We start from the raw sequence: 18,292 nt of genomic DNA, 5'->3' as shown, positions 1-18,292 counted from the left end.
CCAGAGAACTGAGATTTCGTATTTATAGTTCAACAACATGGTGCTACACAGTTTACAATGAAAATATGGGACATGTAAGTATACAACATCAATGATGTCATTTAAAAGTACAAAGATTTCCCATGATGCAATAGCGAAATGTCAACAATGGTAAAAACTTATGTATGACAACAGAGCATAATGCATGATAAATTACTTGAATATGGGATCTCTGTGAGAACTGTCAAATATTATGGGCTAAGACAGAACTCGAATGACTAAAGAATATGCAAAAACTTATTTAAATCAATATACAACATTTTATAAATAAACAGACCAGTTTGAAGGACACAGTGAATATTGTCATTCATTGACCAAAATATACTACTACTATATATCTTTAACTTGAACAAACTACAAGTGAATTCCACACCCCCCCCCCCCCCCCCCCCCCCAATGACTACTTCATAAATTCCTAAAACAAACCAATAGACCTGAATCAAAATTGGGCGCCAGATGTAACGGGAAAGCATGATTTGACTCACTAAATTATACTCTGCCATTAAGGATCAAACTCTAGACCCCTTAGGTACAAGCCAGGGACAAACCAATTTGTCTAATGAATTAATCCTTTAGCCAAGTCAATCAACTGTCCTGCCACAATACTTATTAAATTTCAACAAATTTAAGAAGTATATCAGTACATGGTATTGAATATATGAACCAAATTTCACTTCAAATTTCATTTTTTTAATTTTGCTCTCACAAAAACTGTAGACTTATAGACAGGCAAAAATGATATAAGCATAGAAATTAAAAGGTTTACCAAGACAGCAAATTCTATAATCCATATGATATTCCTTATCTTTATTTTTATATGTACAAAATCAATACAATATTCTTACATACACATGCATCTTCTCTCTACAAGGTTAACCCTAGCAACACTCAGATTTCTTCATTTTCTCCCAACCATCAACATGCTGCCCACAGCCATATTCCCCCAGTTGTTTATAAATTTGCCATTCTCAAAGTCACATAACCAACAATAAATTTGCAGTAACAAATTAGGTTGTTGGATGATTAAAAAAGATGTGGTGTAAAACCTCCCTACACAATTTTAGCTAACTACTATCATCAGTTGTAGAGATATAGAACCCACTAATATAAATTACATCGACAAAAGACAAACACAAGGATGAACAGAGTGCATGTCATTGCTCAGGATAATAAGTAACAGACCATCTGATTCATATTTTACTATACACCAATAAATCACTTTCCAATCATGGTGTTATATGTATTATGTCTGTTTAAATCAATATCTAACAAGTCTATCATTTGACTTCTGATTAGAAAACATGTTGCCTTTATCTGCATCTGTGATCATCCACACATCTAGAACTCCACGAAGCATCAAGTTCTACTTACAATGATCTAGTATATGTTTAGATTTCAAAAGTCATTTTTGAATTATCTTTTTGAATTACAGTAGTCCAATTGAGATGCTATATAAGGCAGTCTATAATTCCTCAGTGTACACTCATTCCTCCATCAATCCTGATACACTGACCATTTGTCATTGAGCTCTTGTCACTTAAGATAAAGATAACCATGTTAACCACTTCCTCTATAGCTGAAACAATAAAATGAATTAATGAACAAGACAAAGCTTTAACACACACACCCCTCATCCCACCAAAAAAATGTGGCATTACCGTTTTTGGCATTACTTCCTATGATTTGTTATTCTCTTAGCATGTCTTCATAAAATAAAATTCATCATAAATTGACAGCAAATGATGTTTTTTAAAAAGCTGTTACTGCATTTGTAGGGCACTTCTGTTATCGTATGTGGCTTATAAATGCAATATACTAGTTGTATGGTGTGTAGTGACTAGCTGACTTTGCTTACCAACAAATCTTCCCAGTGGTATCCTTGCCAACATTGGTTCAGATTTAACAGGATCACTCCAAGCCATTTTAGCCATCTCTGTCCAAACTACTGTAGGGTTTACAGAGTTAACTCTAATCTGTTCAAGAGTATAGAAATAGGTGCAACATGAGCTACATTATAGTTGTCATATAAATCATGTAAAGGATGATTTCATATGTTATGCCAGAGCTTGCGGTTACTACGCAGACTTTTTGTACCACACAAGACTTCTTCCAATTAGGCTTCTGAAACGGGGTTTGTTGCTACAAGATAGAAGTCATACCTTTGGAAGGTTTATGGTTGTTATCATGAACTTGTGGATTGTTACAGTGTACCCATCTGAACTGATTTGTTCAACATGTCATGGTTTTCCTTTCCTCTTTCATCTACCCTGGACTTTTTAATGAGGAACTCGGCGGTGTTTTTAGAAAAGTAGAGGACACTTACCCTACTGGTGCACCTGGTCCATGCTCCCACTTATTTGTTGAGTCAGAGTTACTCATTTACTTTAGTAACTTTGTATGTATTATTTCAGTTATTTTATGTTCTTTGTTGTGTGTGTCTACTTTCTATGTCTAGTCTTTGTCCCTGAATTACATTTTTTTGATTTCTACTAGAATATTGGTTCCCTTGATTACTCTTTATCAATGAATTTGTTCCCTACCAACAACGCTGAAGGTTAAGTGTTCTAGCTCAATTCTCTCACTAGTATAGTTCATTTATCGTTTTCCTTTTTCATAAAATTATTGCAGAAAAAAATATATTATACACTGATCAAGTTCACACCTTGTGAGGTCCAAGCTCAAGGGCCATAACTTTTGTTAGCATATCTACTGCAGCTTTACTAGGACAGTAGGCACAGTGTTCCATCAAAGCATCCTGAGATGCACAACTAGATATATTCACAATAGAGCCACTGATACCATTCTCTATCATTTCTTTTGCTACTACCTATAGAAAAAAAATTACAGACATGAATTTTTGCCTATTCTATGAGAAGCATCTATCACCTTTTATCCTTTTCCTTACTATAGTCAAGTACAATTAAATTAGAAAATTTTTATTCTCATAGCATTTTGTAACACTAAGGAAGCTAAGTGTCTTGTCTTCACTAACACAGAAGTATCTAAAGGAGTTTACTTGGTGTCATTAAATTTGTTACAATCATTTTTGTTAAACTATATGGCAGGTGTCACATTAAGCAATATAGAAGGAAAAATATAGCAAATACTATGCACATTTTTTTTTTGGGGGGGGGGGTTGCACCACCTGAAAAATACTAAGGCTAAACTACATACTATACTTTTTGTGGTACATTAAGTACTTACGCCCAATATTTTGTGGAATTCTGCATTTTATAGATTGAACACTAAAATACCATATCAGTATACTGTAAAAATAACCCACTTTACAGTACCAGAATACTCACCTGAGATACATTGAATAGTGAATTAAAATTTATATTCATAACCCTGAAATAAATAATAAATATTAAAGTTATACTTGATAAATTCATTTTTTTGTCCATTTTACCTTTAAAAAGTATACAAGTCTGCATGAAAGCTTATTTGAGTTATTGGCCTTGAAAGACAAAAAAAAAATATATTACTCTCTTTTCCATGTCTGGTCTTTGTCCCTGGATTACATTCTTTTGATTTCCACAAGAATCTTGGTTACCTTGATTACTTTTAGCAGTGATGATGTTAGGAGGGGGGCTTTTGATCAAATATATTATTTTTTTTGTTCTGAGCTTTAGTTCACAGCAACATGATAAAAATCTATACAAAATTTGTTGGTACACAGAAAATAGATTTTATGGGGGGTGGGGGTTTCATATTACTTTCATGAAAAGTGACCTTACCATTCTAAATCTTCCTTCTTCATCTCTGTAAACTTGGCCAATTTTGCAACACCAGCATTGTTAACTAACAAATCTACAGCACCAATACTTGAAATTACCTCCCTTGTTTTGTCCCAGTCTCCTAAATCTGCTTGTAATACATTGATAGAAGGGATCTGTATGAAATAAATTAACTTTATTAGAGATATGTACTCTTCTGTTACATATTCAGCTCAAAATATAAAGACCTTAAAAATATTACAATTCATCTGTGGGGGCATTAAAGTTTCATTCATTTTTGTATAACATCACTTGCCTTCTTATATAGATTGGGTGTTGCATGAAAGAACACAAGTTACTTCTTTTCATTACCTCTGCTTTTAAACTGTCTAAGTCTGACTGAGTACGACTAACAGCATAGGTGTCTGCACCACATTCAACCAGTTTCTTGGCGATTTCTCGTCCAATACCTACATGAAAATGTATTTGATTGTAATTCCTACTTCCATTAGTTTAGGTGAATGTTATGTCAACATCTGCAGTTAAGCACATGATTAGGCACTGACTAAGCTTACACTAAAGTGTAACTGTAACAAACTAATATCTTAAGAGGCCTAGCAGTTTTTGTCATTAAATATCTTGGCCTGAACAAATTTGGAAATAAATATTCTGCCCTCCACTACCTAGAAAGTAAAAAAAAGATTCTGGCCTCCATATTCTATTTTACAGTGTAACGAAAATAAATAATCTAGCCATACAGCATTTGAAAACAAATTTTCTGATTTGCAAATTTTTGAAAAGAAATCTTCGGGCAACTGCCAGCACCCCCCTCCCCCCACTGAATCAAATGGTCATCCCCTAACTTATGTATACTGAACAAACTAGAAATACTGTATGCAAGCTCACAAAGAAAATATTCTACCCTTCAAATAGTTGTAAAATACTTGTTGGATTATCTCTTTTTGTCTTAATTATATTCCTTCATGCACATCTACATATGATACCAAACATTCCTATAAAAATTTGAAGTCATCCAACAATAATTATTTTCCTTCATGTACATGTATACATGATACCAAACCTTCCTTTAAAATTTTATCAAAATCCCTTGAGCGGTTTAGAGGGAGTTGTGCTTACTAGGTTTTACCATGTGAAACCTTAAATTTGGGTTATCTCTCTTCGGAGTCCTCAAACGGTAATCATATTTATTCATATATCTACATTGGTACATATAAAACCCAATCTTCCTCAAGATCTTCATCTTAATCAAAATCCCTAGAGCCATTTCACATGAGTTGCACTTACAAGAAATGTGGACAGACAAACAGGGTGATTCCTATGTACCCCCACCAAATTTAGTTTGCGAGCAGTATTATTTAGAGAAACACTCTGGTTACAGTGACTGGGATAAAAAGTGTAAATTGCTCAACCTTCCTTTCAAATTTGTTTCCCCTATGAAGCCTCTACAAGAACATTTTTAATCATTTTTGTATACATTTTATGAATGGCCATGAAGGTAACAGTTAAAGTAATATATGTTTTATGATATCAAAAAATAGCGGTGTTTGGTATTTTGGTGAAAAAAATGCTTTTGACTTTTGTTTTTTTATTTCCCAATTTTAGGTGGCTACGCCGGTCCGCCCGTTCATGTATGAATCCTTGCCTACATTATTTTTGTGGCGAATTAACAAAAGGACGAGATACAAGAAGGACAAAATGTCCCGTTAGTGCACTTTGTCGGCAATGCAGACCTCATGCCGTAGGATTTGTAGCTCGACTTTTTAAAACTATTTGTTCTAATTGGTTTTAAAATAATACTACAAAACCTTTCCCGGCTCCTGTTATTACTGCTTTCTTCCCATCAAGTCGAATTTCCATTTTCACTCTTCTAAACGTTCTTCTGCTCCAAACAACGACTTATCAAGTATTTTCATTAAGCGCTTAAATGACATTGAATAAATAACAAAAGTTTCAGACGAATGACAACCAACACAAGTATGTTTTCAGCATTTATGATAATAATCAAACTTGCATTGGTATTGATTTGAAAGGAACTGCTGCCATTCTTGCTGCTGTTCCTATTGTGAATCCTTTACAGGTTTATACTTTTTAATTCAAGGGAACCCAAATTGTAGCAGAAATCAAAAGAATGTAATCCAGGGACAAAGAGTTGAAAGACCAGACATGGAAAACAGACACACCTAACATAGAACATAAAATAACCAAAACAATACGTACAAAGAAACAAAAGTAAATGAGCATCTTGGACTTTACTTAAAACTGGGAGCATGGACCAGGAGCACCAGTAAGGTAGGCATCCTCTGCTTTTCTAGAAACACCTGCTTATCTGCTCATTATAAGTCAAGCCTAGGGTAGAGGATAGAGGAAAGAAAAACTATGACACCTTGGAACAAATTGGTTCTATTGGTGCAGATGGATACACTGTAACAGTCCACAAGTTCATAGGTACGACCATAAAACTTCTGTAGTGATGACTTCAATCTTGCAGCAGCATGACTCTGTTCCAGAAGCCCAGCAGGGTATAAGAAGTCTGCATATTGAACCCATGCCAAGGTCAATGCCTTTTTAAAAAATAATGAGGGCACACTGTACAATCATTCAGCGACTTTTTTTTCTCTCAAGTCAGTTTTAAATCTGCGTTAGTTGGTGAAACACTGTGTCAGTCAGATTGTTCACGTGAAATGTGAATGTTACACGCACCCATCTGGGACATTGTACAATGTATATTTAATTTGTCAATTGTTTACAGACAATCACTGACCTGGGTGTGAAATTCACCCAGCATGGTGAAGTTAATCTCATTGATCTCCACTGAAAATTTAGATGTTAGTTCCCAAGCTACAAGATCGCTGACTTCCAAAATTCATTGGGGACCCCTGAAAATCACAACAGGGGAGTCTGGGGAACTTGTGAAAATTCTTAAATTATCAACTTGCCGAAATATATACTAGTAACATGAGTCAGCAGTTGATTTGTGCAGCTTTGAGACGATTAGTATGTTGTATTAACGATTGACAAATATGATGTGAAAATCGTTAAAAAAAGACATTTATCGTTGATACATACTTCATAATTGTCCTATATTGAGTTATAATTAATTGCAGTCCATTTGATGACATTGTAAACAATGTATTCATTTAAATTTCTAAAGATAGATAACTATATATACGTGCGAGGTTTGTCAAGCGATTATTTTTATACAGGAGTAAACATCAGTCAGCATCAATGAAAGTTAGAAATCGTTTAACAAAACTTATCATTAAAAGAAAGATATATGTAGGTTGTATTTGAAATGTACTTTCAATAGAAATGTCTCAAGAGTTAACTTGAAGCATTTTTAGCAGTCGAAAACAAAGAATAAGAAAGTTTGAATCACATTTAAAATTAAGTTCTTTTTTACCATTATACACGAAGTTTTGATTGGACTGCTTCAATAAATTTTTACAACAATTTTGAACGTAGTACAAAACTATTTATAATGAGTTGGTATACAAAAATTTAGGACTTGGAAGGGACATAACAAGACAACCCGGTTTGTGAACCACAAATGAGATTCCTGATCTTGGACGAGTGAATAAAAAAAATTAAGTTAGAGTTTTCGTGACCAGTGTTATACTAGAACAAATAGAATCATTTATTTTGAGATTACCGGTAACTGATAAAAAAAAAATGCAGTAAAAAGAGGAAGTTAATCCAAATTAATTCATTTTTAACATTCTATAAGGTGTACATGTATATTTACCATTTTTAGAAATGGTTTTCTTGAGTTTCAAAAACCCAGATGATGGTACCCAGACATACATTGTAATTTACAGTTGTAGATCTAGGGGAAGGGGAATTAGACCATCTGTCAGTGTGTCAGTCATAACATGTTTATACCAAGAAACAAATTCTTTATAATTTAACCATAAGAACTTAGGCAGTCAAACATTGTTTTCGTCCGATTCTGTGTCGTTAAACAATCTTTTAGAACTTTTAGGCGTGGATCCATCACCCTTTCACCTGGATTGTTTTTCTGTGTCGGGTAAATGCAGAGATCATTAACACGTTGCATAAATTTAAGATTGTCTTCCTACCTCACCAATCCTACCAATCTTTGTGTCTTCCTCCCTCACCGATCTTATCAATCTTTGACTCTTACACTCCCTGACACATCAACACCCCCCCACCCCCCAGTAAATTTTCAATCAAAACGTAGTTTTAACGCTAGAATAAACACATGCCCCAATCATATTGATTTATGACAGGTATAGGTGGTTAATAAGGTAGAGTAATTGGGAAATACAATGCTGATTTGTACTGCATGACACAAATTTGAATACATGGTGTACACCAAATGAACACATGGCGCATGGAAAGTAACACATGGCACAGTGCCATGCAAAAAAGGGTCACAGAGAACCCTGGTTAGATCTGTGTTTGTTGACTTTTTGAGGTGGGGTAGGTAAATATTGACAGATCATAGCCCCCTGGTTTATATCTGATTTATTTTTGTCTCTTTTTAATTCAGATATTACTTGTAAAAATTCTGTTTTCACATAATCAGTATATATTTACCTCCAATTTTGATGCTTTTATTATGTCATAAAATCTGGTCTGCTTACCCAACAAAACTTGATAATAAATTTTAAACAAAATATTGTATCTATTAATTCTCTTGGGGTTGAATAAACACTCTTTTAAAGAATGTGTGTATTAAATATATTAATTGTATCATTTCAGAATTCACTAAAGATGTAGAAAATACACCACATGTATGTGACTGATGAGTGCAGTAGTGAAATACATATCAGACTGCTATGCTGTTTTCTCTTCCAAGCTTTCAACTATTCTGATATTTTTCTTCAGACTGGCCTGGCAGTCTCGTATACGCCTGCCTATAATAATAGTGAGTTTGCAGCTTGCAACTGATTTGAGAATTCAGTTGGAAATTGACATGAGGTGATGTAGTTTGAAAAACTATTATCTCTGCAGCTAATATCTGTGATAATGAGTAGAGGTGTCAGAGATTTACGGGACCTTATTTGTGTCTCTCGCCTTACAGTAAGAGATAGTGATGAAGAATTCATTTCAGATGATGACCATGTGGCAAATGACTTTGATCGCTTATCCCTTGGAAGTAATGATTCCAGTGATAGTCGCAACAGTGGATCTGGAAAACGATTTTCTCCTGATTCAGGATGTGTTACAAATGGAGAGACACCTCCTGAAGTTTCTACATCAACTGAATTACCTAGTCCCATGTTAGTTGATTCCCCAGCTGGTGAAACTGGTATCACCAAAAAGAAGAAAAAGAAAAAAAAAACAAAAGCATTTTTATCAGTACCCATGGGGTATGAACTACCACAGAAACATATGCCTTTACCACCTGTCCGCCCATCATCAAGTTTTGATGTTGACATGTCCTCTCAACCAATTGGTGCAATGCAACCTCCAAAACCTTCAAACTATGATCATATAATGTGCTATATGGATGCAACAGTAGTTTCAGCATGGCTGACACGTGCTAATGAAAATGTAGAAAAGTTATCTAGTTTTTGTAATAGTGGTGAAAACTTTGTAAGATTTGCTCATTTCTGGTTATCAGATTTTCCCTCTGCACAAAGACAAGAAATATATGAATTGGAAAATGGTATTTTGACAGAAGAGCTTTCATTTGCTTTCACTGTAGGTAGGGAACAAAGGAAGATTGGTTACAAGGACATTCTTGATTTATCAAAGGCTGTGTTCAGAGAGTATCCAGGGAGGTTACTCAGCTCTAAGGGACCTCACATATTTTTAGACATTTTAGGAGTGCTTACTTCCGGTAAAAAGGAGGAGTACAAGAAAATGTTATCTGATATTAAGTGTTCAACTAAGAATAAACAATACGCTCAGTGGTTGCTAGCTACACGATCATTTGCTCTTGTTAGTTGTTGGTCAGCAATTGTTAACTTTTATAGAAATCTAGTTGACAGATTACATCAAAATACCATGTTGTCTTTTCCTAGTAAATTAGAAAGTGAAGATATACATTTCACAAGACTATCTCAGGCTATACGACTAGGTTATGGGGATGTGGTACATTATTACAATGTCACTCATCACGTTGCATTGTCTCAAATAGACTGTCATGGAAGGACAACAATCTTCACTGCTGTAATGCACAACCAACCAGATGTTCTCCACTATCTTATCAACAGAGTAAGTAATTTGTAATTAACAAAAAGTTTATAAAATTAAAGATCACAACACATTTCTTGGTCTGAATTATTGTCCAAAAAATAAATTCAATACTGTAATGAGTCTTTTTTTATATTTATATTTTGTAGATAAAATATTTTCCAACAATAACTAGACCTAGTGATGGCCTCACACTCCACTTGGTAGCATGTATTACAAAATATATTCAAAAGTTCATTGTATAGGACTGTCATAGAAATTTATTGTTCATATCTGGGTGACAAAAAACTCTGATGCCCTGCACATATATTACAATGTCCATAATGAAAACAGGGCATACATACATTTTTGTATTTGTATCTTGGTTGATATCTATGAATCAAGCCATATACCCTTTTGAATATTTAAATATCTTTAATTTTAGGAATATGTTACTAAAATCAAAATTATTCAGCCCGATAGATATGTACATTTACATGTATAAACATCCTACAAAATGTCATACATGTAGCTGTAGTTAAAAAAAACTGTAAGAGAAGATCCATGTAACTGGACAAGTCATGTGCCCGAATGAAATATTGAAATTACTATGTCCAACTTCTAGCATCACTAATTTTGAAACTGTTGAAAATCAAAATCATTTAGCCCTGCAAATTTCCATTTTGTGTATTGGCAGCTAAAAAATTTTAAAGCTGAAGTTAAAAAAACTGAAGGAAACAATTCCAAAGGAGTATTAGAAATACTAAGTCACGGAAAGTCAAAATCAGAATTCTGTGGCCCTACAAATCTCTGTCATGCATATAAACATACACAAGATTTCAAAGCTGTAGCTAAAAATCTGTGGGAAAAATTAGCTAGACAAGCCATATATCCTTACCTAGTCATATTGAAAGATAAATGGACATGGGTATATCAAAATTAAGAAATTACAGGTAATCACGTAAACTCAACTTTATCATTGTTTTACCACAGGCTGGTCATTTATGTCGTATTGTTTTACCCAGAGTGATAGCAAGGAGTTAAATAACAATATGAACATAGAGCCTGTGGTAAAACAATGATGAAATGGAGTTTCCATGATTTATCTCAATTCTGATAGGATTACAAATGTAGTTTCTTCAAATTTTTTTAATAAACGCAGCTCATGTACTGCACAAAATTTGGTCACGTGTTTATCACTTTTTAGCTCACTGGCCAAAGGTCATGTGAGCTATTGCCATCACTTGGTGTCCGTCGTCGTTGTTGTCCGTCATTAACAATTTTTCCAAACTCTTCTCCTCTGAAGTTACTTGACCAATTTGAACCAAACTTGGTATGAATGTTCCTTGGGGTATCCTGCATAGAACTGACGTGGGGGTTTTTGATCCGTCGAAAAAGATGGCTGCCGTTACTAAAAATAGAACATAGGGGTTAGATAGTAGTTTTTCCCATATATCTCCAAAACCGTTAGGTTTAGCTGAATTCTGACAGGGTAAAATTATTCAGCATGAAGAGATCTATCTGTGGTCAAATTTGGGTAAAATTTGTTGACCCATGTTGGAGTTATTGCCCTTCTTGGATGTTTTTTTTCTGTTTACGTTATTACTTTAAAATCTTCTCCTCAGAAGCTGCCCTACAGTATTCAGTGAAAGTTGACATTTTTGTTTTATAGTGTATTCTTAACGAAATGACAGATTTTTTATCACAGAAAAAACATGGCTGCCGTTTCTAAAAATAGAACAATGGGGTCAGACAGCAGATTTTTGCATCTCCAAATCTGTTTGGTTTAGCCAAGAGCTTTCAATTGCTGAAATGATCCTTATTATAAGGCTTACAAATGTGTCCAATGAATCAAATGGAGTCAAAATTGACTGACAACTCCTTGTTAGAGCTATTGCCCTTAAAAGGCAAAAATTTAACAAGGTGAGCAATTCAGGCTCCTGAGAGCCTCTTGTTTACCATGGCTGTGGTCTACAGAGCTTTGTAGAACGTCATATTAGAATTAATGTACATGTATACCCCCAACTGATAGTCAAGGGCCATAAAAAACAAAGCACAGACAAGGAGCAGCAAAATGATATGTTCACATTTCCTGGCTGAAATTTCAATCACGTCATGGTATGTGTATCTTATTTCAGGTGAAACCAAAGCTTGATATCAACAAAGCTGCTGACACTGGCAATAGTCCTCTCCATGCTGCTGCTAACAATGGTAACACTGAGTTGGTTACAATATTGGTGAGATCTGCTGATATCAACGTTGACATCATCAATCCTCAGTGTGAAAATGCCACGCCTCTACATCTGGCAGTAATGCATGGTAAGACTATGTTTGCTGCTTTAAATCTTTCTTAGATGATACTAAGAGGATATTTCATGTAAAACCTTGAAGAACCAAACTGTATCATGTCTCACTAAAATTAAACCCCAAATACTTGTCTACAGGAATCTTGTTGAGACCTTTCCAACCTTTGAATCACCATATACCTTCTTCTGTTCAGTTTGTTTTCAGGCTTGGGGTATAAAGATATGTTTGTGTAAATAAGATAGCCGTTTAAAACAGGTTGAGTCTACTAAACATAGCAATGATATAGAATGGTGACAGTTGAGTTTGTCAGACTCCAATGATATGTGATAAACATGTTAACTGCTGACTACTGTAGTACAGTACAGTAATTATATAACACAGAGAAACAACACATTATTACCTGTTTGACCAGTCAATTTACCCAAACCCTGGAAAGTCTATAGAGACCAGAGTGGATTGAGGGTTAAGTTTGATGCTAATCAGACAGAAAAAAAATCTGAATTGCTTTTTATTAAGGTACATTCCAACAATAGACTTAAGTCTAGGACCTGAGTAAATCTTTCCATAATTGCAAATCATGATATACTTCCCAAATTTAGTTTTTGAAGAAATGGCCATGCAATGTGTATACAAAAAATGTAAAATCTGACGCATTTCCCAGTTTTTGGACTAAATGTATCTTATGAGTCTTATAAATGAACCAACGTGAAAAAAATATGTGGATTTGTTTGCACTAACACTAAATAACACTACTGGTCAAGGAGTAAATGTAGTCCTCAACAGCAAGTGATTCTCACCAACTGATTTTTCATCCTCTACTGTGAAACATGTTCATTCCCAATATTTTAAGACAAAACATCTTACATATTGCTGATATTTTGCTCTTAAAAATACAATTATCATTTAGGAATAAAGTTTTGGTGAGCAGATTGGCCAGAATAATTTCTGTCTTGGAGAGATCTACTATCTGACCAGTAATCCTTTTCTACAGGGGGAATTATTGTTGATTGAACATTTCAATCCTCTAGCTTGATAAAAGAACCATTGAAATATATGAATTATTTTGATTTTAACAGAAAATGGTTTTTGCATATTTCAGGACACAAAGATGTGGTTAAATTATTAATTCTAGCAAATGCAAACCTTACATTAAAGATGGGTGATCAAACTGCAGTAGATATTGCTAGAGATTTTGGCCACCATGAGCTGCTGGAGTTGTTCCATTCCTGAATTACTTGTAGATATATACATCAAGTTGCAGTGGATGTTGTCAGAGATTTACATGTACATGTACATGATTGTACAAGTTAGTCCATCCTTAGTCACCAGACTAGTGTAGGTGTTGCCAGAAAATGTCTATCCTTGGTCAACTGACTTGTGACTAGTGTATGTGTTACCAGAGAGTTTAGTTGATTTTTTCAGCGTTTATTATATTCCTAAAACAAATCTGTCATCAAACCCAGTTGTTTGGAAAACATTTTGCACCAGAGTTTTTTTTAGGCTCTAATTTAGATGTTTGTTGGCTGCTTGGCATTGATTTTTTTTAAATTTACAATGTGTCAGTCTAGATCAGACTTAATAATAATGTCAAGAAAATGATAGTGTTTGTTTGAGTACTTCTGCTATGCTTGTATTGGTTATCTTGTAGTTCCTTTTAAAAGATTGTAAACAAAATATATTTTGAATTCGACATCAGCCCTCAGAGCAAGCTTAAGAACAACTAAATAAATTTTATGGTGACATATTCTTTATAAATATTATTTGAAAGTTCATTATGTTTAAAAATGTCTGTGTTAGGAATTTAACCTTACTCAGTTTTGTTGACCTTATTAGTTGAGCCAGAGAAAAAAACCTGTCTATTTAAGGTTACCCTACGTACCATAGCACATTTAATTGGTATTTATTACTGAAATGCTGCTAAACTGTCATTTATACTTCAGTATGATTAAAGTTGAGAAGTTTATACAAAATAATTAAAACAATATAATTCTGTCACCTCCCTACTTTCCCTATTTTTTTTTTTCATCCAATATAACCTTAAACATATATATATTTTCTTTCTTAGGAACATGTTAAAGAAGTCTTCTCCAAAAAATTAAAAAGATATTATCTATTTCATTTCTGGATTTTCCCTTTAGTGTCTGTGTTCTGTTTATTTTTGTTTTTTTGTTGTAGCACAATGGTGATAACATTGCACAGTTGTGACAACATTTGTTGTTTATTCCTCAAAGTTTTTAGTTAAGTCATATGGGTGTGATTACTGAACTTAATTGTTTGGTGCTATTTATTTTTGTCTATTTTTGTTCTATTTCATTAAAAAAATTTTCTTCATGCTAAATATGTGACTTTACTTCGTTTTATTTCCCAGCAAGATAAAGGTGATTTTATATCTAAAGACTGAACAGATTTATGAATCTACTGTAGGAATACAAAGCATTCAAAGTACACACTTTTGTAAATAATTCAGATATAAGTACAAAAATTCAATTTCAGTTTTATTCCCTTCCCTTCATACTCTATTACATGTTTTTGAACTGAAGGAAATTTCTGATATTTATTTTAAATTACAATGACCTCTTACTGTATGTTAAACAACTATCTGTCTTACTGTCATTGTTGTAGTTGGCTTGGTACATCATAATTAAAACTTAATTAATAGAATTATGTTCAAAAATAACTTTGATATTTTTAGATAATTGTATAATACATGTATATAACAGTTTTGGTACAAATTGAAGTTTGAACTTGGAGGAGTGTCCATGGTATGTTCTAGTCCTGTCCATCTTCTGGAAGCTGAGCTTACACGACCATCTTTTACTATCACCATATGCTTTACTGTATGCTTTTAAGTGCCCTTATTTCATTTGTAAATAACTATTTAAGATTATACAACATGTACTTAAAAAAATTACAGGTATTTAACTGTACTAAAGATGGGAAAACTTTGATTCCACAATCTGTGCAGTGCTTTTTCACTGATATGTGTGAAAGTTTGCCAAACTGATGTTGAATAGAGAGGCATTTCTTAAAGCTCTGAATTTGTTTATCCTTTCTCAAAATTACATCTCAAGAAGGTATCTTAAGCAAGATAGTTTATATCTTACATTTTTTGGTTCTATTTTAAAGTGCTGGTACTATTTAACATTTGTGATAAATTGATCTTTAATGCAACTCTGGTTGAATTGTCTGTTAAACAATTTGTACAAAATTTTATTGTAATTTATTTTTCTTGCTGATGTAATCTGTGATGAACAAATAAATTATTTATTTATTAATTTTTTTAATGATTTGTTCAAGTATTAACATGGACTGTAATGTTAGAAATTAACAGGAACATATATAGTTCCCATTATATGTTCCTGAAATCAACCATATTTTCAAATGGAGATTTTGAGTCTTGGGATTTGTTAATATTTTTCTGTTTATTAGCGGTACTCCATAAAGTTCATGTGTCTTACAATATTCCACCTGGACCACAAGATTGTTGATAATCTGATTTTATCATCCATGCTACAAAAATATATTGATTTTGTTGATAAAGCAAATACTTACTACCATGGCCAGTTTGTTGATAAAGTAAATACTTACTACTTTGGCCATTTTGTCGATGAAGCAAATACTTACTACCTTGGCCATTTTGTCGATGAAGCAAATACTTACTACCTTGGCCATTTTGTCGATAAAGTAAATACTTACTACCATGGCCATTTTGTCGATTAAGTAAATACTTACTACCATGGTGGCCATTTTTGAAAAAAAAACTAGATCAAATGATAGTTATTAATTTACTGGTACATCACTTCAACTATGAGTGATAAAATACTAGTGTGACTGCCCCCTTTCAGCATATAGAGATATACGAAACTTCATTGGACAAAAACATAGAACTCCTTAAATGTCCTTGACTTTTCAAAATTAAGCATTTTATATGCACAGCAAAGTATACAAATGTCTGTTCGTCACGCAATAACTTGAGAAGCCCTTTTTAAATAAACGTCAAACTTTACATAATTGTTATACCCCATGCAGATGAAGTTCCGGTGGTATACAGATTTCATACTGTCGGTCTATCTGTCCGAACTATTTTGTAAGCAGCTTGGAACATTGCTATGAAACTTTGTTGAATGTAATATAACCACATGGATTTGTGCATATCATTGCTGTCAGGAATTTATGTTGAACAAAAATTGTAGAATTGATGACTGCTGGAACTTGGTCTGATGTGTTGTCCACGACTTCTCCTTAATAACTTTTCAGGATTGTTATGAAACTCAATGTAGTGTTAAATTACTATGTGAAGATGTGCATATTGTCAGGAATAAGTCATATTCTGTTATTGTGTTGTCAACAAATAATAGTATTGATGGCTATGGAACGCCTAAACTGTCTGATGAGATACACATTTGTTTACGTGTTGTCAATTTTATATTACTTGCTGTGGTTTTATAATAACATGTGGTCATTTTGTATTTACGTTATGTGGGAACATTTTTACATTATGTCGTTTTGTCTTTGCGTTCTGTTATTTTGTCTTTACGTTCTGTCGTTTTATGATTACGTTATGTCATCATATATTTACGTTATTTGGATTTATCTTAACGTGCAGTGGTTTTCTTATAACGTGAGGTCGTTTCATCTTTACGTTATGTCGATCTCTAAATACTTTATGTGCATTTTCTTTTTTTTACGTGCAGTGATTTCTTCTTTACGTGATGTGGACAAAAAAATTCATGATGACGTGTGACCCCGGAACTTTTCGATCGTGTAAACTTCAAACCAGTCCATAAAAGGCAAAATAGACGTCACAACGCCGATTAGAAAAATGCTGAACAAAATGCACTTCGGGTAGCCTATCCAGCCACCCTAGAGTATTTATTCTATTGTAAAAAATAGCTATTTGTTATTTACGTTCAATATTATCACAATTGATACACCTGGCTGTGACTCTGATGACTTGTGGCGATTTTCGTAGTCAGAATATATTTTTTTAATTCCAAAAACATGGGAATTTTGACTCCCGCGAAAATTTGCATAAATTCGACTCAACAAGTTATTGCGTGACTAAATTTAATTTTCTACATTAATAAACCACCAAAACTAATTTTCAAGAGAGAATTTTCAAAAAAATGTTAAAAATATTACCCCTACTCCTATAAAACTGGTCTCAGTATCAAACATAATTCTCATTCACAGCATACCGACACTGTGAAACTCATATTTTAGGCATTCATAATTTAAAAGATAATTATTTACCCAAAATATCTGAACAATTCAGGCGTGTGATTTTTTTATAGGGTTACAATTACTATAAAATCGTAAAAAGTGGAACTTACAGAATTTCAGAATTTCTTCTATGTCACCCGTTATTATCTTCTTCCAGAATACCGTAGCTTTTGTGTGATACAGAAGATTTGTATATCGTCTAAGCTGTCAAATCGGCGAGGTAATTAAAATTTGAACTTTTCCAAGTAAAGTTGGTGCAAAAATTACCACCCGTACCTAGGAAAAAAATACCTCAACACGAACCAAAATGTTAATTTTTAACATATACACGGCGTACACTGGGCATGTTGCGGGCGATTGCTTTCATTATCGATGCATCCAACATATTTGCTAATTTCAGGAATGTAGGCGACAATAATGTGTTTTTTCGTAAAAAAGGGAAATTTCCGGAATTTCATTTTTCTTCCATTTCACCGTTAATTGGCGTTTTTTTTCAAATACCGCAATTCGAAAGAGCTTTTGTATATTAAAATACAACTTTATAGTGTAATAGCTTTGTAATGTGCCCAAGATATATAAGTACTTGAACTTTTCCAAGTCAAGTCACTCTTCACGTTGACGTACTCCCAAACAGTTAGAGTGGGGAAACACTCTCGGACCCACGTGGGGTCTGGGAGTAGGCCAGAGCGTCAACAGAGCAGCCCAACCGCTAGTAGGACATACTCTGACAGTTCTTCTGTCGGGTATCCCGAAGGCTGGGCTCCGCTACCTCCAACTACTAACAGACATTTACTAACAGAATCCAAGTAAGGGGCGGTCGTGCGAGATCTGTAAGGATAGTCAAG

The 18,292-nt window shown here is 33.8% G+C and overlaps 2 protein-coding genes across 6 annotated transcripts; one reads left to right on the top strand and one right to left on the bottom strand.

The window, feature by feature from the left end:
* Positions 1-9: 9 nt before the first annotated feature.
* Positions 10-5,694, bottom strand: LOC148618545 (L-xylulose reductase-like). Its single transcript, XM_088577612.1, has 7 exons — positions 5,582-5,694; positions 4,128-4,225; positions 3,777-3,931; positions 3,345-3,387; positions 2,702-2,866; positions 1,895-2,012; positions 10-1,615 (listed from the first exon to the last, which is right to left on the bottom strand). The coding sequence occupies exons 1-7, from the start codon at positions 5,631-5,633 to the stop codon at positions 1,512-1,514; spliced, it is 735 nt and encodes a 244-aa protein (XP_088433738.1). The 5' UTR covers positions 5,634-5,694; the 3' UTR covers positions 10-1,511.
* LOC148618544 (uncharacterized) lies at positions 5,465-16,823 on the top strand. Of its 5 annotated transcripts, XM_088577607.1 has the most exons (5): positions 5,465-5,514; positions 6,089-6,221; positions 8,499-9,959; positions 12,056-12,236; positions 13,324-16,823. In XM_088577607.1, the coding sequence occupies exons 3-5, from the start codon at positions 8,766-8,768 to the stop codon at positions 13,452-13,454; spliced, it is 1,506 nt and encodes a 501-aa protein (XP_088433733.1). In that variant the 5' UTR covers positions 5,465-5,514; positions 6,089-6,221; positions 8,499-8,765; the 3' UTR covers positions 13,455-16,823. The 5 variants fall into 5 exon arrangements, with proteins under 5 accessions (XP_088433733.1, XP_088433731.1, XP_088433736.1 ...); XM_088577605.1 differs by lacking the exons at positions 5,465-5,514; positions 6,089-6,221 and adding an exon at positions 5,691-5,750; XM_088577610.1 differs by lacking the exons at positions 5,465-5,514; positions 6,089-6,221 and adding an exon at positions 5,720-5,853.
* The last annotated feature ends 1,469 nt before the right edge of the window (positions 16,824-18,292 follow it).

Source organism: Perna viridis, chromosome 4 (genome assembly GCF_037379345.1).
Source record: "Perna viridis isolate PV_CMFRI_1.1 ecotype Kerala chromosome 4, ASM3737934v1, whole genome shotgun sequence".
Lineage (NCBI taxonomy): Eukaryota > Metazoa > Mollusca > Bivalvia > Mytilida > Mytilidae > Perna > Perna viridis.
Note: the sequence above shows the minus strand (reverse complement) of the source record. Positions and strands in the feature narration are given on the sequence as shown.

What these genes read in the sequence shown, in the direction of transcription:
- LOC148618545 (XM_088577612.1), bottom strand. Translation starts at nt 5,633, where the DNA reads ATGGAAATTCGACTTGATGGGAAGAAAGCAGTAATAACAGGAGCCGGG. An exon ending in TAGACAGTTTAAAAGCAGAG is followed by an intron (nt 3,932 to 4,127) that starts GTAATGAAAAGA and finishes TATTTCATACAG; the next exon opens with ATCCCTTCTATCAATGTATT. An exon ending in CACTATTCAATGTATCTCAG is followed by an intron (nt 2,867 to 3,344) that starts GTGAGTATTCTG and finishes TTTTTTCTATAG; the next exon opens with GTAGTAGCAAAAGAAATGAT.
- LOC148618544 (XM_088577607.1), top strand. Translation starts at nt 8,766, where the DNA reads ATGAGTAGAGGTGTCAGAGATTTACGGGACCTTATTTGTGTCTCTCGC. An exon ending in TCCACTATCTTATCAACAGA is followed by an intron (nt 9,960 to 12,055) that starts GTAAGTAATTTG and finishes ATCTTATTTCAG; the next exon opens with GTGAAACCAAAGCTTGATAT. An exon ending in ACATCTGGCAGTAATGCATG is followed by an intron (nt 12,237 to 13,323) that starts GTAAGACTATGT and finishes TGCATATTTCAG; the next exon opens with GACACAAAGATGTGGTTAAA.